At 38.8% G+C, this 21,817-nt stretch overlaps 1 protein-coding gene across 1 annotated transcript; it reads left to right on the top strand.

The window, feature by feature from the left end:
• Positions 1 to 811: 811 nt before the first annotated feature.
• LOC115797037 (macrophage mannose receptor 1-like) lies at positions 812 to 4,488 on the top strand. Its single transcript, XM_030753519.1, has 4 exons — positions 812 to 1,163; positions 1,308 to 1,544; positions 2,145 to 2,442; positions 4,452 to 4,488. Exons 1-4 carry the CDS (start codon positions 812 to 814, stop codon positions 4,486 to 4,488), a joined length of 924 nt encoding a protein of 307 aa, XP_030609379.1.
• Positions 4,489 to 21,817: the final 17,329 nt, after the last annotated feature.

Below are 21,817 nucleotides of genomic sequence, written 5' to 3'. Positions count from 1 at the left end.
ATTTCTTTCCTTTTTCCTCATAATGTAAATGACCCCTTTCATAGCTGAAATATACAAATTCCTCCCATCAGTGGATCATTGTGTCAGGGTGGGGGTGTAGTTTGACTCTTGTATTTTAATATTCAAATCCTGATTTGGCCAAAAGAGCCCTTTTTTAGTTTCTATCAATAGTTACTTGAGTGCTTGAGAACATTTATTATTCCAACTCTTACTGATGGACTTCAAATGAAAGATCTTTCATGATGAGGAGCATTAAAGGTTTTAAGCAGCTCCTTCATGATGTCCATATCTGCTCTGCTCATATTGTTTCACAGGATTTTCCTTCCCATCCATATTTCCTACCATCTTATATTCAGCTGTATTTTTTCTTTTTTGACATAAAGTGAACATCAAACACAAGAGAGATGCTGAAATCAATGTTTCGTTGTGCAATAAGATATAATTTGAATCTGACAGATCAAAGATGCAGTGGAGTCTGTTTCTGTTTATTCTGATGGGTGAGTGATCTGCTTTACTCTAAAAGGACTAAAAATTAATGTGGATTCAATTAATCATTTTTAGTAAAAAGTATTATTGAACACCTTAATACTTTTACAAATTAAATGACTGCAAACTGATCTACATTTATGTAGTAAAGGTTTAACCCATAAACTTGATAGATTGATGGTTTCTTGCATTTATCAGGTATTAAACTGTGAGTGTGTGTGTGTGTGTGTGTGTGTGTGTGTGTGTGTGTGTGTGTGTGTGTGTGTGTGTGTGTGTGTGTGTGTGTGTGTGTGTGTGTGTGTGTGTAGGTCAGTGTTTCTTCTTCATGTGTCACCTGTATGAGTACCACTTTGTTGAAGAACAGAAGACCTGGGGAGAAGCACAGAAATACTGCAGAGAGAAGTACACAGACCTGGCCAAAGTGTTTGACATGGTGGACGTGAGAAGACTCTGTAACTCCACACAGAATCAAGGAGAAGCCTGGATTGGACTGAACAACACAGGAGGAAACAGGACGTGGCACTGGTCTCTGCCAGGAGTGAAATACACTGAGAATAACAGCAGTTGGAATCTGTCTGGAAGATATGGTTCTGAGTCTCCAGGGAACTGTGGGAGGCAAAGGCACAAGTGGGCAGATGTTACATGTAATAAAACTATGTGGTTCATCTGCTATGATGGTGAGAATATGTAGACAGTAATCACACTACTAGAGAGAGAAACTAGAGACACAATAAGAAACTCACTGACACGGTCTGTGTCTGTAGATTTCCTCAGATTATAGATGATGATGTTTCTTTCTTTTTTTTTTTTTTGCTCCACAGAAACCAGGAAAGACAGCAAAACATTGTATTTGATAAAGGAGTTTATGAACTGGACACGGGCTCAGAACTACTGCAGATACAATCACACTGACCTGGCCAGCGGACCTGATCAGGCAGAAGGCAAAGAAATGGAGAACCTGGTAAAATTTCAGGGTCCATTCAGCGCCTGGATCGGCCTGTTCAGAGACAGCTGGAGGTGGTCAGATGGGAGTGATTTCTCTTTCAGACTCTGGGATATGGAGTTATTTAATGATGGACAAAGCAGCAGCACATGTGCTATGACTCTTTTAAACAGATCAGGAAGATGGAGCTCTGATGGATGTAACAAGACAAAACCCTTCTTCTGTTATGATGGTGAGCTTTTATAAAGATTTATCACCACTAGAATCACTGAGAGGATCCAGCTGAACATACTGTGTATATCTCAGTCACAAACATCTGCATATCTGTTGGATTTCTCTGAAACATGAATACATTTGACAGTTGAACCACTTTAAATGGCAGTGAGACAACTTTCAAATTAGATTAAAAACAGTTCTTTAAAGGCTGCAAATGTAGCAACAAATCTTTGATAATTGTCAGTTTCTGAGAAAAAAATAAATATCACAAACATTTGAGGAAGTTGGGCTCTTTCTGTAGAAAGTGTGTTACTAAAATCCTTTCTGCTGAGGACAGAGAGACACACAAAGATTTGTAGTTGTTTTTTTGTTTTGTTTTTTTTTTGGGGGGGGGGTACAAAATAAATGTACTGGAGAGAGTCTAACAAGTTTTGATGTTTGCACTGAAATTTCAAACACTGGTGACTAATTGAAATAATCTTTTTTTGTTTGTTTATTGCAGATAAATTTATCCTGATTAAAGAAAACAAGACCTGGGAGCAGGCCTTGGATTACTGCAGAAAGACTCACAGGGACCTGGTCTCCATCACTGACCCTCAGGAGCAAGAACGGGTCCAGGAGAAAGCCCAGAATGCCTCGAGTCCTTTTGTCTGGCTGGGACTGCGCTACACCTGCACTCTGGATCTGTGGTTCTGGGTCAGTGACAAGTTAGTCTGCTATGAGAAGTGGGCCAGAGAGGGAAAGACTGAGGAGTGTGACAGGGCTGTGGGCATGGACAGAGGAGGACAGCATGAGTGGTTCAGTCAGAGAGAAAATGAGACCTATAATTTTATTTGTTCTAAGCAATAAGAGTCATGACTTCACTGTGGAGTGAACTTCTCTGATTGTGTTGTTTTGTATTGTGCGTCTCTGGGCTTTTTTTTTTTTTTTTTTTTTGTAACAGCATCAGACGACAGCAGAACAGCAACACTAACAGAAGATATCAGGATATCGAGGAAACATCTTCACTAAAGTAAAAATGTTTCATCGTTTCAACTTCCTGATTCAGTCATATTATAATTACTTTCTTCATTATTGCTGCATTATTTCATTATTACACTTTTATTGCTGAATGCCAGATGACAGGGTTACTTTGGTTGTTTTATTTGCTCTTATATTCTGTTAATGTTTTTATTTTCTTTGTAACTTTGCTGTATTTATTCATTTAAAATTGTGATGTTGCAATAATTGTGGTCTTTAATGCTTAGCAGATACTACAAACCAATGCACCATAACACAGCAGTCATATCTTAAGCTGGAATTGCAAATCCTCTCACAAAACCATGTAAAATCACAGTTAATAATAAAACATTTGAAGCAATGTTGATCCTCTGTGTCTGTCAATCCAAATAAATACTGAGCTTCAGGTGTATGCTACTACCTACACTACTTCTTGGCATGCGCGTAATTTGCGGGGGGGATAGGGGGGGTTATGATTGGATAATCTGATCCAATCACTATAACCCCCCAATAAAGTCACATAATTTCAATTTACAAAAACATCTTACATGAATAACATGTTAATTTTCTTTATTCATTATCAATTTTGGGTAAAATACTAGCATGTTTAATCATTTGGTAATGTAACCCCCCCTCTCCCCACACAAACTTGGTATCACCCAACCCGCTTTCTCTACCAAGCGGCGGCGTTCACCGTTTGCTTGGTGAAGCAGCTGCTGGGGAGGAGGTGTAGTTCAAAAAAAATGAGAAGAGGACAAACAATTTTTCATTGTTGGTCCACAACACCCCCTTGTAAAAAGCAGAAAAATCAAAATGAGGTAAATGTATATGTATTGTTAGCTGATGATTTAATAACTATGTCACTGTGTGTCAGACACACTATGAACACCAGTTCAGGTATTTTAGCTCCGTTAGACCTGCTCCTCCTAATCTGGCAATGAGTCAAAAGAAAAAGAAGATAAAAGTGGTTATTTGCACACACGCGGCACAGTGCAATACCTGTAATATGTAATAAAATAAACTAATTAGACAAGTGTATAGTTTACACGCAGAACATCTTATGTATTTAGTTATTAATAACTAATATTAGTACTGATAACAGGACTGAAGATGAGAGTCCCAGAAGGTCCAGGATGAGACTAGTTATATTTTAAACACATCAAGTTAAAACCTTTTTCTCTACAGAGCTTCTTAAATAGTAAAGATTGCATTAAACTCTCACACGTTCAGTGGAGAACAGACTGCTGTAAAATATTGTATTTATTATATTTGGTTGGCCAAATTAAAACAGTTTCTTTAAAAGTGCAATCAGGGCCTGCGAAATTGGTAGTAAAATAAAACAGGTTCATGAAAGATATTTGTTACTATTGGAAGAAATGTGAAAAATGTGAGCCTTTTCTTAATTGTTGAACGTGCAGAGTAAATACAAAGAAAGTTAAATAAATACATAGTAAAAGCATTACAATGTATTTCTAATACGGTTAACCCAAAATCTCCTGAATCCTTTTAGAAAAGTAAATAATTTAAAAAATAAATAAATAGGCAGAGAGCTTAACTTAAATATGGTACACATATTTTTGTGCATGCCAGGATGAAAATTCTCTGGCTAGAACCCTGCATTGTGCCATCATCGTACAGCAATGAACAGCACAGAGCAGTCTTTGTCTTTGTGCCATCTGCAAAATAAATAAGAATCATATTCAAAGAATCTATATTATGTAGGTGCATGCATCAATCTACAGAAGTTATATTATAATTAATACACATATTTCTATGCTGATCCTTTCTGTGTTTATTCCTGTTGCAGTATTCACGTTGACAAAGAGTCCAATACCACCATCTAGTGGAGATAAACGTTTACTGCAGAGTAAACATGTTATAATGACATTTCTGCAGCTATCAAGCTGTTGATTGTTACTACATGTAGTATATGAGAAGCTCCTTTGATTTTCTTTCAGAGATCTTTCAGAGACAGGAGTGCACACTCTGTCCACTGTCTGTCTTTCAGACCAAGCAGCTCTGGTAATACAGTAAAAGGGACACTTTCAAGGAGAGGTTTTTTTATTTATTGGTTTATGTTTGTATATTTTAGTGTTTTTGTGTGGAAACGTTCAATTATATGACTTTACTGTGACACCAAAATGATTATTGTTGTTTTATTGTCATCTTAATTATTACAAGAAGCAGGCAAGTCCATGTTACACAGCAGACTGAACTGCTAACAATACTGAAATAAATCTCTAAGAGTCAGACTAAGCAGAGGTAAACAGATGAATGAAGCATGTATCACAATAACACAAAGGAACTCTCTGTCATATTTCACTGCAGCATCTAGTTTTAGACACTTACTGCTGCATTCAAAGCAGCTTCTCTGTTTAATCGACGGCTTGACGACCTCTGACTTGCCGTCAAGATGGCGCCAGTATGCTTGGCTTGCCATCTGTCACTACCTGCCCTGCTTGTGTTTGTACTACTATCGAGGCTTGTTACCCAAAGTGCCTACGTTAGTGCCCTGCTAGTTTACGATCGTCAAAAGCTCCTAGATCTTCGACTCTGGGCAGAAGTGAGCTCTTTTCATGGTGACCATAAACCCTTACCTCCATTTCTGTCAGAGATCCCGGACTACCTCTGCCGAACTCAGGCTCTACCTCCCAGGAGAAAACGCCATCGTTCCCGTGGAAGACGTAGTGGCAGACTGGTATGGCTAAAGGCCTGCTTATTAGTACATCATACTGGGCCTACTGAAGAAATAGGGTCTCGTTTTGCCCATGGAGTGGTCTATGCCCGTTCTCCTTCCTCCTGCTTAAGGGAACCTGCCTACACCTGGTTGGTGCCTGTCGTTGGTTCGGAGGGTTTGTTCCAGCTACCACGGCCTCGTCGCCCCCTCTCTCCCCGTTCCAGGCAGCTTGGTGTGAATCCGGGAAATCTGCGGTTTCTCCGCTGGGATGTCTACAGTGTCGGCGCCCCGGTCCCACCCTCTCCTGTTAGGTTTGGTCTGGTGAATGCCAGATCCCTTGCAAACAAAACTTTTATTCTTAAGGACTTTTTAATCTCTAAACCACTGGACTTCCTCTGTGTGACCGAGACCTGGGTGAAAGCTGGTGAGTCCAGCGTTTTTTCGGAGCTTTTACCGCCTGACTGTGGCTATTTTAACTCCCCACGGACATCAGGCCGTGGAGGAGGAATAGCAACTCTCTTTCGGAGTGTGTTTAAATGTAAACCGCTGTCTCCTCCATCCTCATATTCAAACTTTGAAGTGAGTCTATTTGAGCTGGGTCGCTCTCACCCAGTGCTGTGTGCTGTTATCTACAGGCAACATAAATACAACAAGGATTTTATAAATGATTTCTCTGAAATATTAGCTGAATTTTTGCCTAAATACGACCAAGCCCTTTTTATTGGAGATTTTAATATACATGTGTGCTGTCCCGATAAGCCGATGGTTAAGGACTTTTTAAATTTAATTGACTCGTTTAATTTTACTCAGTGGCTGTCGGGCCCCACTCAAAAATGTGGACACACTTTGGATCTAGTTTTAACGTATGGTTTGTCTATTTGTAACCTGTCAGTTTGTGACGCAGTGTTTTCAGACCACATGCCTGTGTTATTTGATCTTACCTGTAAGATTGTTAAACCTCGCGCTCTGTCGCAACGCTGTCGTGTCTTTAACTCGTCTACTGCTGCACGTTTCTCTGCTCTTTTTGATTTGAATGGTGGCATTCCTGAGTCCTCTAATACAGAGGTGCTCACTACCTGGTTTTATTCCGTCTGCCAGTCTGTTTTAGATACAGTGGCTCCAGTAAAGCCCAGGAGGCCCAGAACTAAAGTCGAGCCCTGGTTGAACGACACAACTCGTGCTGTCAGACGTGAATGCCGAAAGGCTGAGCGAAAATGGAAAAAGGACAAGCTGCAGGCATCTTTTGAAATATTAAAGGACTGTTGGTGTCACTATCAGGCAACCGTGAAAGATGCTAAACGAGAGTATTTGTCAAATATTATTGTGGCAAATAGTCACAAGCCCCGTGTATTATTTGACATTATTGACTCTGTTTTGAATGTCCCTCAATCCACCGGTGCTGAGCCTTCACCTGAGGCTTGTGAAAAATTTCGAGATTTCTTTGTGGCAAAAGTGGAAAATGTTAGGGCTCTCATTCCACCTCCTACTTCTGACCCATCAGTCTCTGTTCCTTGCTCTGCTGCATTGTACCAGTTTGAGCCTGTCACTTTGTCTTTTTTAAATGAGACTGTCGGTCACCTGAAGTTCTCAGGCTCCCCGGTTGATGTTATCCCTCCTCAATTTTTTAAAGAGGTTTTTCCTGTATTAGGCCCAGCTGTTCTTGCCCTTATTAACAGCAGCCTGTCCTCTGGTGCGGTTCCTGATACTTTTAAGCATGCGACAGTGTTACCATTGATTAAAAAACCTGGACTGGATTCCACTGTGCTGTCTAATTTTAGGCCCATTTCGAGGCTTCCATTTCTTTCTAAAATTCTGGAAAGGGTTGTGTATAGCCAGGTGAAAGCCTTTTTAGGCGAAAATGATATCCTTGAGGTCTTTCAGTCTGGCTTCAAGCCTCTTCATAGCACTGAGTCTGCCTTGCTAAGGGTTTTTAATGACATTTTCCTGGCCACAGATGTGGGTGACTGTGTGATTTTACTTCTTTTAGATCTGACAGCTGCTTTTGATACAGTGGACCACAATATTTTAATATCTCGTCTCGAGCAGTGTATAGGTGTTCAGGGCACAGCGCTAGAGTGGTTTAGGTCCTACTTCACCCAGAGAACTTTTACTGTCTGCTTAAATGATTTTAAATCTTCCTAGGTAAAAGGTAAGGTAAAGTTTATTTATAGAGCGCCTTTCACAGACAAGAAAAGTCACAAAGCGCTGAACAAACAGTCAATGTAAAAAATTAATTACACCTTTGCATTACAAAAGAAAGAGCAGTAAAACAACAGATTAAAAAAATTACAATGAGAGTAATTGATGAAAAGCTTGGTTGAATAAAAAAGTTTTCAACTGTTTTTTAAAAGAAATGACGGAGTCAGCTAGGTGAAGTTCGAGGGGCAAGTTGTTCCAGAGCTTGGGAGCTATAGCTTGAAAAGATCTGTCGCCTCTAGTCCTTAATCTTGTACGTGGGGGAATTAAGATGTTTTGATCTACTGATCAAAGGCACCACGCAGGGATGTATTTAACCAGTAACTGGGATAAATAGTCAGGGACTTGTCCATTTAAAGCTTTATATGTCAGCAGAAGGATCTTAAATTGAATTCTAAAATTAACCGGAAGCCAATGTTAAGAGAACAGAATAGGAGTAATGTGTGTTCGTTTGCTAGAATGAGTTAGAAGTCTAGCAGCTGCATTTTGTATCATTTGAAGCCTGGATACAGATGATTTATTTAAGCTGGTAAAGAGGGCATTACAGTAGTCTAAGCGTGATGACACAAATGCATGGACAATCTTTTCCAGATCAGAAGGGGAAACTATGGTTCTCAGTTTAGAAATATTACGAAGATGAAAAAAACAAGAGCGCGCAATAGATCTTATATGTGAGTCAAATCCCAAGGAGGACTCAAATAATACTCCGAGATTCCGAACTGCAGTCTTTGCAGGTGAATACGAGGAAGCAATCGCCTGGGTGATACTAGGGTAAATATCAGGAGGAGCTATGATCAAAGTCTCGGTCTTATTGGGATTTAATACAAGAGAGTTGCTAGAGAGCCAAGCACTGATCTGGGATAAACAGTCAACCAGGATAGACAACCTATCTAACTGGTGAGGTTTAAAAGACAAGTACAGTTGGATGTCATCAGCATAAAAATGGTAAGAGATCCCAGAGCAGGACTGAATGATACTTGCTAGGGGACGGACATATATTAAAAAAAACAGTAAAGGACCCAATATGGAGCCTTGAGGAACCCCACAGGGTAGGGAAGCCGCACTAGAACTGAATGTACCCGCTTTAACGGTAAACCAATTTAAAGCTGTGCTAGAGATACCCGCCCAGGTTTTTAGCCTATTTATAAGAATAAGATGGTCAACGGTGTCAAAAGCAGCACTGAGGTCAAGTAACACAGGGACAGAGCAAAGTCCTGCATCAGATGCCATCAGGAGATCATTATAGACTTTCAAAAGAGCAGTCTCAGTAGAATGCTTTTGCTGAAAACCAGATTGAAGAGGATCAAAAAACTTTAATGTACATAAGTAAGGTCTTAATTGATTCTCAACAACCTTTTCTAAAAGTTTACTCATAAAAGGTAATTTTGAGATAGGTCGATAATTACTGGGAGAACTGGAATCAAGGTTAGGTTTTTTAAGTAGAGGAGTCACTTCTGCATGCTTAAAATAAGAGGGACCACAGCCATGCCTCAATGAATTGTTAATGATAGATACAAGTGAAGGACCAATACAGGCAAATGAACCAATAAGAACAGATGGTGGTACAATTTCTAATGAAGGTGATGTTGGTTTCATCTTACCCACTATACTAGCTAGGTCATTCAACGTGATTGAAGAAAAGGAGGTAAATGACAGGGGGCATTGAAAGTCATCATCGAAAGAGGAAGGGCTAGCAGAAAAGACAGATTTTAAGCCCAATACCTTGTTTACAAATACTTTAGAAAAACATCACAATCATCATTGGAGGCTATTAGTGCATGTTGAGGTGGGGGGGAAACAATGCTATTAATAGTATCAAATAATACCCTAGGGTTATTATTACTGGATATAATAAGGTGGTTGAAATAAGAAGACCTTGCCTCTTTCACAGCCTCATTATACGAGTTAAGAAGTTCTTTAAAGAATTCTTTGTGAACAATCAAATCCGTGGCCTTCCAGAGTCGCTCTGCTTTCCGACAGGAACATCGAAGACCGCGAATCTGGTTATTTAGCCAAAGTGAGCGGGGAACAACGATCCGATGGCTAATTTTACAAGGAGCAACCTGATCCAAAATGGCTAAACAATGCTCATTTAAAGAATTTACAAGGTGTTCAGCGTTTTCCTTCCCAATAGATGAAAAGTTAAAAATAGAAGAAAACCTAGCAATAATGGAGTCATCTATGAAACGCCTACGCTTAGTACCGACTCTCAAAGAAGAATCTAATGTAAAAGAAGAAAGAAAGAAAGAGCTTTATTTGTCACATACATATACATGCAGTGAAATTCATTCTCTGCATTTAACCCATCACACACACATGGAGTATGTAGTACACACAGCACAGCATGGAGCAGGGGGCAGCCAAAGGGCACCTGGGGAGCAACCTGGGGGGGTGGGCTTGCTCAGGTTGATGCCACCCCAAGGATTTGAACCAGGGTCCTCTCAGTGATGAACCCTCTTCTTCTCCCCTAGGCCACCACTCCAGAAACGTTAAAAGAAATAGTTTTGTGATCACTAAAACTGACATCATCTATGATTAGATTATCTAAGGTTACACCATAACTGAGGACCAGGTCTAAAGTATGTCCTGCAGTATGAGTAGGTCCAGATACATATTGAATAACGTTAAATGAGTCTAGGATGCTCAGAAATTCTTTAGCAATACTATCTGAAGAGTCATCAATATGAATGTTAAAATCTCCGACAATAATCATTCTCCCCAATTTAATGGTAGAGGATAAAAAATCCTGAAAATCAGAGAGAAAAGACGAAGCAGGTCCTGGTGGTCGGTATATTAAGATACTGTACAGGGGATTTTCCCGACCAATTTTAGTCATGATCATCTCAAAAGAGCTATAGGAGTATGCAGGTATCGAGTGACATAAAAATGTTTTTTTAAAAATAACAGCAGTCCCACCTCCACGGCCAGAAGTCCGAGGGGAGCATAAAAAAGAACAGTCTGCAGGACAAAGTTCTAAGAGATGACAGACTTCATTTTCACGCTGCCATGTCTCCGAAATAAACATAAAATCCAGCATCTTTCTACAAAATAAGTCATTTAAAATGAATGACTTGTTGGTAATTGAACGAGCATTTATTACCATCATTTTGGCGGAAAATTCCAGAGGAATAGGTGGGGAAGTCAGGCTATTCCCGACGATGGATGGAGGTCGGGCCATTCCCGACGATGGAGATAAAGTGCGCAGCAACGATAGGTTTCTGCCGCGGTGTACTTTGGCTTTCCACATCCTCAAATAAAATCCTGAGTGGGAAGCGGAGGGAAACACGGAGACCAGTCCTTCTCCAGCAAAACTCAGGCGAAGCTGTCTGACGGCACTCCAAGAATATAAGGCTGGTAAATCCACATTTCTCCGGTCCCTCTGAGTCCAATAAAACTGTCTGATCGCGGCCCAAGAATGAAGCTCTGGTAAGTCCACACCTCGCAGATCCTTCTGAATCCGACGAAGTTTTACGAAAAAGCCAGTTCTCTTGCCACGCTTCCTCCTTCTCGAGTTAGAACACAGGGTCGGGTTCCTACCGGGCAACAATGGTGGTGCCCTGGAATCAGTGCCCCGTTCAAATGGTGGTGGAAAAACATGACCATTTTGATAAAACTGGAATCTGTCCATGGTCAATTTGATCGCCAATAGCGAATGGCGATCATAGGTCCGCAGAGAGGTAACAATAACACTTACAAAACATGCAAAAAAGACAAACATGTGTAGAGAGGAAGAGGTGAAGCCAAACAAAGGCGCCATCTTGACTAGGTGTGTCAAAAAAGAATCATTGGCTCATGTGCCAATGATTTTTAATGACTTCCTGTGCTCCTTTGTCATATGGCGTGCCCCAGGGTTCAATTCTTGGACCACTGCTGTTTTCTCTATATTTGTTGCCCCTTGGTTCTATTTTCAGAAAGCATAAAATTGCTTTCCACTGTTACGCCGATGATACCCAGATTTACATGCCCCTAAAACATAGCGATGCAAACTCCATACAGACCTTGACAAAGTGTCTCAATGAAGTCAAAGCTTGGTTGGCTTTGAACTTCCTGCATTTTAATGAAAATAAGACGGAGGCGATCGTTTTTGGTTCGGGCGTCACTGGGGTGCCAACTTCTGTTGATCTGGGTCCTTTATCCCAGTATGTAAAACCCATGGTCACAAATCTGGGTGTTAAGATGGATGAGAGTCTTAGGTTGGAGGGTCAGATTACTGCTGTGGTGAAATCCAGTTTCTTTCACCTGAGACAGCTCACCAAGATTAAAACCATCTTGTCAAAAAATCATTTTCAAGCAGTAATCCACGCCTTTGTTACGTCCCGGCTGGATTACTGTTAACTCTTTGTATATTGGTGTAAACCAGTCCTCATTGGCTCGTCTTCAGCTGGTCCAGAATGCTGCCGCACGGCTTTTGACTGGAACACGTAAGAGGGAGCACATTACCCCTGTTTTATCTTCATTGCACTGGTTGCCTGTTTATTTTAGAGTTCATTTTAAAATCCTTTTATTTGTTTTTAAGTCTTTAAATGGCCTTGCCCCATCGTACCTCTCTGAGTTACTGCATCTACACTCCCCTTCCCGCTCGCTCAGATCAGCTGATAAACTGCTCTTGGACGCGCGGAGGACAAAGTGGAAGCTTAGGGGGGACAGAGCCTTTGCAGTGGTAGCCCCTAAACTATGGAGCTCGCTCCCATTGCATATTAGACAGGCCTCTTCACTGACAACTTTTAAAACCTCTCTTAAGACCCACTTATTTCACCTGGCTTTTGACCAGGTTTGAGATGCTGATTTTAGTTGTTGTGTATTTATTTTGTATTTTATTTTACCTAGTTATTTTATACTGTTTTATTATTTGATTCATGATAAACTATGTATGTTATTGTTGCTTTTATCCTATGTTATTTTTATTTATTTATTTATTTATTTTTATCTGCACTTCCCTTGTGTATTGTTGTCTTGTTTTCCTTGTTCAGCACTTTGGTCAGTGCTTGCTGTTTTTAAAGTGCTTTATAAATAAAATTGGCTTAGCTGGCTTGGCTTGGCTAAAGTCTGTTTCCTGGTTCTGCAAACAGGGTCAATTTGCTGGTGAAAATGTTGATTGCCAGTTCACAGATTTTACACTGAATCACACCATGAAGTTATTCATTTTTTCAAAAACAAAATCAGGCAATAACAGTAACAGGAAGAAATTTTAATCTTCTGTGTTTTTATTTGTTATTATTTTTGAATGTTTTTACATTGTTTGGCATTCTTTTATTTTGTAAAGCTCTTACCTCCTACCACATCTTAATCAAAGGAATGAACAAAACCTTCCTTAGACACCTTGTATAAAAGATGGGATACACAGCAGAGCGGGTACACATCAGGATATGGGAGAAAGCAATAATGGAAATTGAAAGTTGGTGTCATGAAATCCTGGAGTGAGCCATGGAGCTGTGGCAGAAAAACTGGTCGCATGTAGGAGCTGGACCCAAGAAAAGGTGGTTTCAAGTGAGACGCACTTGGCAAAAATACAGTTTGCTGCAATGACCCGAGAGCATTTGTGTGAAACTTAACACATGCATATAATGTGTAGCTGGACTTCAAGATTGGCTCTGCTTTCAGTTTTTGTTGTTATTTGTGCTGAGCTCATTTTTATTTTAAATCAATGTCATGTTCTTGTCTGCTACACTGGGTCTGGTGTACTCCTCAGTTGCTACCACCTCCTTTTTTTATTTTTTAAAGCTGCTCTCCACCTGATGAAGTCTCTCCTCCACATGACACAACAACAGCAAATAAGCTGAATAAGTAATAAAATCTATGCACTTGAAATCTGAGACTAGAAGCCAAATCGATCTATGGACACAACAAGTCACTGTGCAGGTTGAAGGTGGCGTAATGGTGTGAAGGTCTTCTTGGTTTGAATAGCATATCTGAGTACTGTTGCCTAAAACGGGCTTTAATTTTATTTATTTAGAGAGCACCTTTGAGCAGAACCATTAAATAACTGTAGCTGACACTTTTTATATTCAGTATAAAAGCAGCTTTGAGCTGTCTGCTGTTTGCTGTCCGATTTGTTTACATGGTTGAATCACGTGAGAACCTGAAAACGTCCGTGACAGCAAAAGTGTGACATCAGCAGTCATTTTAATACTGTGACATCCACATGTGTAACAGCTCTGTGACAGACCAGAGGACATTAATTAATAACTTTTTTTCCCTTAATAAAGTAAATCATTATTTAATAACTGCATGTTGTATTTACTTGGGTTATCTTTGTCTAATATTAACTTTGACAAATACTTTTTCACTCCACTGTGTTTCCATTTTCTTTCCACTTCCTGCTCTGACTCGTTGCTCAGTCAACAGTGCAGTGTTATCGTTCTGTTTTCAGCAGCAAGGGGGATTTTAAACTAAATCCCTCTTTCATCAAAGATCTCTACATTGGCTCATTCTGGTAAAACATTTTCATATTCAAATCCTCACCTGTGGCAAATAAGATCTCTGTGTGAGTACAGCATGTAATATTTATGTGACAGCAGTCTTTATGAACACACTGAGGAGAGAAGAACCAACCAGATGTAAGTTTGTTCATTTCATGTTTGTGCATATGCAGAGGTTACTGAGTATTTATGACAGTGTTTCTGTTTCTCTGCTTTTTACATGATGTCAATATTTGATTTTATCAACATTTTTCTGATCAAATATAAATCTGAAATATTTTAAATGATCAGTGTTTCAGTGCAGCCGAGTTATCCAGACTACAAATGCTAACATTTGGGACTGATTGTGACTAAAGGTTTACTGTCAGGACTACACAAATCATAGCACACACAGAGCCCAAAATCAGACACACAAAATGAAAATATTTGAAGGATTATCTTCATATTTAACCATCATGTAAAAGTATTAAAAAACACAGTGACTGAAAAATAAGACACATAAATACAAATAAGCTGTATACTTTTACTGTGTTTTTGACTGACCTGACATTAATTTATGAGCATGTAGCTGCTCCACTTTATTCTCTCCATTTTTCCTCTACATCACACTGAGAAACTTCTTTAATGTGCAGAGAGGGTTGAAAGTATTTCAGTTATACTTTCGAGTTTATCTTTATTAAAAATGCTGAAAAAAAATTACAAAATGTTTCAGCCTTCCTATACTCATCTTTCCTTGACAGCCTCTGTTCATGCAGCACAGAAGAGCTGTTTCCAAGCTGTCTATAAGTCAGATCAAATATATCTGACATGAACGATGCAGTGGAGTTTATTTCTGTGAATTCTGACTGCTAAATGAATCATTTTTCCAGAGCTGCTGCAACAGGAGGACAACATAAATGATCAAAAATTTCATCTGGTTTAAGACGTAAAACCCACTCTGCTCACTGCATGTTTCATTAGATTTATGAGTTGTTTTTAATATGATTTGTATTTTCTCCCACAGCTACGTGCAGTAATTCTCTAAATGAGAGAGAAATTTACAAGCTATAAAATATGTGTTTTTAGTAGCAACTCATAATGACACTAGCAGTTCAAACCCCCACATTATTATAGTGTTTTGACAAAATAATGTGGGGTTACTGTAAGTGAACACAATAAACCATAATTGAAGTAAAAATCTGCAGTCATGATTTACTAAAATATTAGATTAGTTACAGATTAAGTAGCTTCAAATATCATATTTCACAAACTGTTTCCAAGGTTGCATGAAAATAAAATACTCACATACTGTAAAAGTACCTCATTATTGTACAGTACACAATGGTACTTCATAGTTTGTGCCTCTTTTGAATTTTCCACATTAAATAAATTCATCTCTTAACATATTTTATGAGCACTTCATCTGTTTGTGTGCAATAATCTTCATGTTGTGGACATGAAGCTCTCAAACCCACAGTCAGATTCTTTTCTATATGAAAGTTTAGTGTAACTACAGAGACGTGTTTCCTCAATGAAACTGTTTTAGGTGCAGTTTGAATTCACAGTGAGCGGCTGCTCTGTGGAGCTGCTTTCTACACATAATTTGCATCTTCTTTCCAGCCCCCCCACCCACCATCCCCACACATTAACAAAATGTTTAACTTTATTATGCAATACAAATAAGGAAGACATGTTGGACATGTTGGAATGATGCTTCCTATTCTTGCATGTCAGACATTCAACAGTGTGCTGTTTTCCTTCCTTTTTCCATTTCCTCATAATGTAAATGACCCCATTCATAGCTGAAATATACAAATTCCTCCCATCAGTGGATCATTGTGTCAGGGTGGGGGTGTAGTTTGACTCTTGTATTTTAATATTCAAATCCTGATTTGGCCAAAAGAGCTCTCTTTTAGTTTCTATCAATAGTTACTTGAGTGCTTGAGAACATTTATTATTCCAACTCTTACTGATGGACTTCAAATGAAAGATCTTTCATGATGAGGAGCATTAAAGGTTTTAAGCAGCTCCTTCATGATGTCCATATCTGCTCTGCTCATATTGTTTCACAGGATTTTCCTTCCCATCCATATTTCCTACCATCTTATATTCAGCTGTATTTTTTTCTTTTTTACATAAAGTGAACATCAAACACAAGAGAAATGCTGAAATCAATGTTTTGTTGTGCAATAAGATATAATTTCAATCTGACAGATCAAAGATGCAGTGGAGTCTGTTTCTGTTTATTCTGATGGGTGAGTGATCTGCTTTACTCTAAAAGGACTAAAAATTAATGTGGATTCAATTAATAGATGCTGTAAAAAGTATTATTGAACACCTTAATACTTTTACAAATTAAATGACTGCAAAGAGATCCACATTTATGTGATAAATAATTTTATATATGTGTGTGTGTGTGTGTGTGTGTGTGTAGGTCAGTGTTGCTTCTTCATGTGTCGCCTGTATGAGTACCACTTTGTTGAAGAAAAGAAGACCTGGGGAGAAGCACAGAAATACTGCAGAGAGAAGTACACAGACCTGGCCAAAGTGTTTGACATGGTGGACGTGAGAAGACTCTGTAACTCCACACAGAATCAAGGAGAAGCCTGGATTGGACTGAACAACACAGGAGGAAACAGGACATGGCACTGGTCTCTGCCAGGAGTGAAATACATTGAAAATAACAGCAGTTGGAATCTGTCTGGAAGATATGGTTCTGAGTCTCCAGGGAACTGTGTGAGGAACAGGGACAAGTGGGCAGATATTGCATGTGAACAAACTAAATGGTTCATCTGCTATAATGGTGAGAATATGTAGATAGTAATCACACTACTAGAGAGAGAAACTAGAGACACAATAAGAAACTCACTGACACGGTCTGTGTCTGTAGATTTCCTCAGATTATAGATGATGATGTTTCTTTCTTTTTTTTTTTTTTTTGCTCCACAGAAACCAGGAAAGACAGCAAAACATTGTATTTGATAGAGCTGTTTGTGAACTGGACACAGGCTCAGAACTACTGCAGATACAATCACACTGACCTGGCCAGCGGACCTGATCAGGCAGAAGGCAAAGAAATGGAGGACCTGAGAAACTCTCAGATGTCTCCATTCAACGCCTGGATCGGCCTGTTCAGAGACAGCTGGAGGTGGTCAGATGGGAGTGATTTCTCTTTCAGACTCTGGGATATGGAGTTATTTAATGATGGACAAAGCAGCAACACATGTGCTATGACTCTGTTAAACAGATCAGGAAGATGGAGCTCTGATGGATGTAACAAGACAAAACCCTTCTTCTGTTATAATGATGGTGAGTTTTTATTTAAAAAAAATTGTATCAGTTGTTTCTCCAACAGGAGCACCACTGGAATCACTGATTCATTATATTGTTTTTTTTTTCATAATTATTTTTTTTCTGTTAGACGACTCTCAGCATGATGTACATTAGTGTAAACCAAGTCTTCACAGAGTTCCCTCTTTGAAATGAACTGAAATTTCTGTGTTTGCTACAGTAGAGAAAGTGATCCTGATCAAAGAAAACAGGACCTGGGAAGAAGCCTTGGATTACTGTAACAACAACTACCACGGACTAGTTTCCATCACCAACCCTGAAGTGCAGGAATGGGTCCAGGAAAAAGCCAAAGAGGCCGACAGTCCCTACGTTTGGCTGGGACTGAGCTACAAATGCACGTTCGGTTTATGGTTATGGGTCAGTGACTACGTGGTCTGCTATGAGAAGTGGGCCAAAGAGGGAAAGACTGAGGAGTGTGACAGGGCTGTGGGCATGGACAGAGGAGGACAGCATGAGTGGTTCAGTCAGAGAAAAAATGAGACCTATAATTTTATTTGTTCTATACAATAAGTTATAAACTTAACCTCACTTTCTGCTTGCTTATTAACACACAATTGTACTCTTTTAGTTGTTGAAGTTTTTTTTTTATTATTCATCAGGTTTTATATATATATGTGCAGGTCTGAAGTTTACATCCACTCATCGTGGGCGTGAATTTGATGCTAATTTTGGGTTTTAATGATTTCTTTGAACTGTTCTTTTTCCAGGGTGGAATGATTGTACAGCTTTCATCTTTAATGACTTACAAACAGAATTACGTTCACAAATTTGACTTTATTTTGAGTTTTTTTTTTTTTTTCAAATCCACTCCGGGTCAGTAGTACACATCCACTCCCACTAATATTTCTTTAGCACGCTGTGCCTCAACCTGATGGTTTAGGTCTCCATCAACAAGCTTCTTGTGTAGTTCTGGGTGGATATTTGATCGTTCTTCTTGGCTGAATTAGAGTTCATTTAAATTGGTTGGTTTCAGGCACAGACGCAGCTCATAAGCAGAGGGTCACGACTGTTTTCTCCTCTCAAACTGTGCATACATGTATGCAAAAGGGATAGTAACCATGGTAACAGGGAGATGCTCTGTGTCCATGCAAAATCAAGAATGGCCTTTAATGCTAAAACTTAGTAAAAGAAACATACAGTGTGTTACTGCTGTAACCATAACAATCCTGACATTTCACAAAGTCAGTGACTCCATCATTCTACAGGAAATAGTGTGACTGTTGTTTTAGAAGAAAACAATTAACTATTATATGAGTGCATTTTGTGTCATTTCCACATTTATCTTTTGTTGTGCTATTGAAACATTTGCATGTGTGTGTACTCAAAGTGAGGTCAGTGCATAATGTGATGATCCAAGTTCACTGTGGATTAATGAAATCTGGTGGACATTAGAAGACACCACACAGAGGAGTATGTGTGAAATAACTCAACCATAGAAAAATATAATGCAATGACCAAACCAGTGTAAAAGGAGAGAGGTTATTAAAATAAAAGGAAAAGAGGAAGTGACGACAGACATCATTAGGTGGAAATGCTCCAGAATCCAATGGGATTAAATAACAATATAATGCTGATTGAGGTACATCTGCAGCTCTGCTGTTGCTTCATTAGTGACTATTTAGCTCTTATGGTATGGAATAGAGCAGGAGGAGAGTGCTCCAAACGAGCAGGAAAGGTGAAGAAAACATGAGCATCTAAAATACAAGACACAGTCTAAATGGGGCCATTATGCAATAAGAGAAGCAGAAGCTCTGAGAGCAGAACTGCTAACATTGAAAAACTGAACCAAATACTGGCAGCATGCAGTCTCACAAAGGATTTCTTCATCAACTTTGTTTCTTTAAGGTTTTAATTCTGTTGCTTAAAATAAAAAAAGTAATAAAGGAGGACTCAAATTCTACTGTTTATTTCTGTATTATTTTTTGATTTCAGCCTTTAGCTGGTGCACAGTGTCTGTCATTTTATATCTGTTTTATGATAAAATACAATAAGTAACTTTACAAAGGTTTTGTTAATGAGTGAAAATCCAAAAGATTTCAGGGCTGAGCCCCCAATGTCTCAACATCCTCACACTTCCACTGTTGATAAATAAATAATGATTTGAATTGACATCTTGATTATTGTCATTATTTCAAAAGAAGAGAGAAGGAGGACGCTGTGTGAGAATACAATATCTATTAAATATTGATAACTGGTGCAGCTTTATGTGGAGTGGCTCTCTGTAATGGGTCTCTTGGTGTCGGAGCACACAGCAGTCGAACAAATTCAATCCAGTGTATTAATGTACCATCATCATCACACGGCACAGCAAATGAACAGCACGGTATAGGTGCATGGAGCAGTCTTCGTCTATGTGCTGTGTAACAAACAAAATTTTTTAAAAATTTAAATTTTAAAGGAATATATATCATGTAGATGCATGCATCAATCTACAGTACTTATACTATAATTAGTACACATATTTCTATGTTCATTCTTCCTGTTGCAGTATTCACATGGACAAATACAGTCCAATACTACCATCTACTGGATATTAAAGTTTACTGCAGAGTAAACGTGTTATAATGACTTTTCTGCAGCTATCAAGCTGTTGTATATTTTAGTGGATTTCTTTGTGAAATACTGTTCAATTATATCTTTGTCATAACTTTACTGTGACACCAGCACTATTCTTACTGTTTTATTATCATTTATCCTTATTATAATAAGAAGCAGGCAAGTCCATGTTACACAGCAGACTGAACTGCTAACAATACTGAAATAAATCTCTTAGAGGCAGACTAAGCAGAGGTAAACAGATGAATGAAGCATGTATCACAATAACACAAAGGAACTCTCTGTCATATTTCACTGCAGCATCTAGTTTCAGACACTTACTGCTGCATTCAAAGCAGCTTCTCTGTTTAAAGTCTGCTTCCTGGTTCTGCAAACAGGGTCAATTTGCTGGTGAAAATGTTGATTGCCAGTTCACAGATTTACACTGAATCACCTGCACACCATGAAGTTATTCATTTATTCAATAACAAAATCAGGCAATGGCAGTACCACTGATAGAGGGAAGGAGCTCCAATAGACTGTACCACACAGACTCGTCAGAGCTGAAGGCGATACTGTAGGGTTTTACACACAACGCTCTCTAATGTTTACTCAGAGCAGCTCAAAAAGAAATAAAAAAAAAAGATCAAACAAACAAACAAATACAAACAACAACCTGAATAAGTGATAAAAATTTGTGCACTTGAAATCTGAGACTAGAATTAGGCACCAGCCAAATCGATCTGTGGACACAACAAGTCTTGTGTTGACTGTGCAGGTTTAAGGTGGTGTAATGGTGTGAAGGTCTTCTTGATTTGAATAGTATATCTGAGTACTGTTGCTGATAAAGGGCATTAATTTTATTTATTTAGAGAACACCTTTCGGTAGAACCATTAAAATAAACTGTAGCTGACATTTTTTATATGTAGCATAAAAGAAGCTTTGAGCCGTCTGCTGTTTGCTGTCAGATTTGTTTACATGTACACAGACACACATTGCAAGTGCAAATATAATAGCAAATAGCAATGATCAGTAATATCAATAGCATCATTCCTGCTTTTGATCAGCACCATGGACAACAACTGATGTAATATTTTATTTAGAAATTGTTTCCATCATTTATAATGTTTAAAACTGCTGCCATTAAACATGCTATATATGAGCTTCTTAAGCAAGAATAAACATTAATAAGTAGGAGCAATGCTTTATAACTGATGAATTAAGTATTAACTAATACCTCATAAATGCTTAATAGTGTTTAGTCATTATAAAGTGTTACTAGAATTTATATGCCGTGGCTTAACATAATGGGTTTCTTCATTAATTTGGTATCAGAACATATAACAACTGATCAAATGCAATTCAGTAAATTATTTTGTAGTTTAAGGTCCTCACACAGTGCAGCAGTGAACTACTCCTGCTCTCCCAGCTGTCACAGGGTGAAAGGCGGTGTACACCCTGTGACAGCAGTTCATGCTCACATTCACACCTGTGGCCATTTTATAATCGCCAATTCACCAAACCCCATGCATGTCTTTGGACTGAGAGGAGAGAATCATGCAGGCATGCAAACTCCACACAGAAAACCCAGGTTGTTCTTGCTCCTGGAGCAGGGATGACTGTACCACCATGCTGCTCTAAGTCTATTTCTATTGCAGTACTTACATGAAAAATTCCATATTTATTTAGGCTGAGCTTACAGGAAGTGTCCTATGTTTATTCAAATTAAGGTAACCTGTAAAGATTACCATATTTGAGTCATATTTGAGCCATATTTGAGTATCACTGTCATTCAGCAGAGCAAAGATGCAGGGGAGTCTGTTTCTACTCACTGTGAAGGGTAAGTGGATCAGATCTACAGGAGAACTAATGCTACCATTTCAGTAAACACACAAATAAACAAAAGATTAAAATATGCAGGTGGAATTGTTATTTTTTTAATTATTTCTGTCTGTCAACTGGGTGACAAATTAAAGGAAAGCCCTCAACAACTTATCTATAGTGAGGGATTCCTG

The sequence above is a fragment of the Archocentrus centrarchus genome, chromosome 18, assembly GCF_007364275.1.
Source record: "Archocentrus centrarchus isolate MPI-CPG fArcCen1 chromosome 18, fArcCen1, whole genome shotgun sequence".
Classification (NCBI taxonomy): Eukaryota; Metazoa; Chordata; class Actinopteri; order Cichliformes; family Cichlidae; genus Archocentrus; species Archocentrus centrarchus.
Note: the sequence above shows the minus strand (reverse complement) of the source record. Positions and strands in the feature narration are given on the sequence as shown.

Coding starts and splice junctions, on each gene's coding strand:
- LOC115797037 (XM_030753519.1), top strand. CDS start 812: ATGTGTCACCTGTATGAGTACCACTTTGTTGAAGAACAGAAGACCTGG. Junction 1,545..2,144: donor CTCTTTCAGACTCTGGGATA/TGGAGTTATTTA, acceptor GTTTGTTTATTG/CAGATAAATTTATCCTGATT. Junction 2,443..4,451: donor AGAGGAGGACAGCATGAGTG/GTTCAGTCAGAG, acceptor TTCCTGTTGCAG/TATTCACGTTGACAAAGAGT.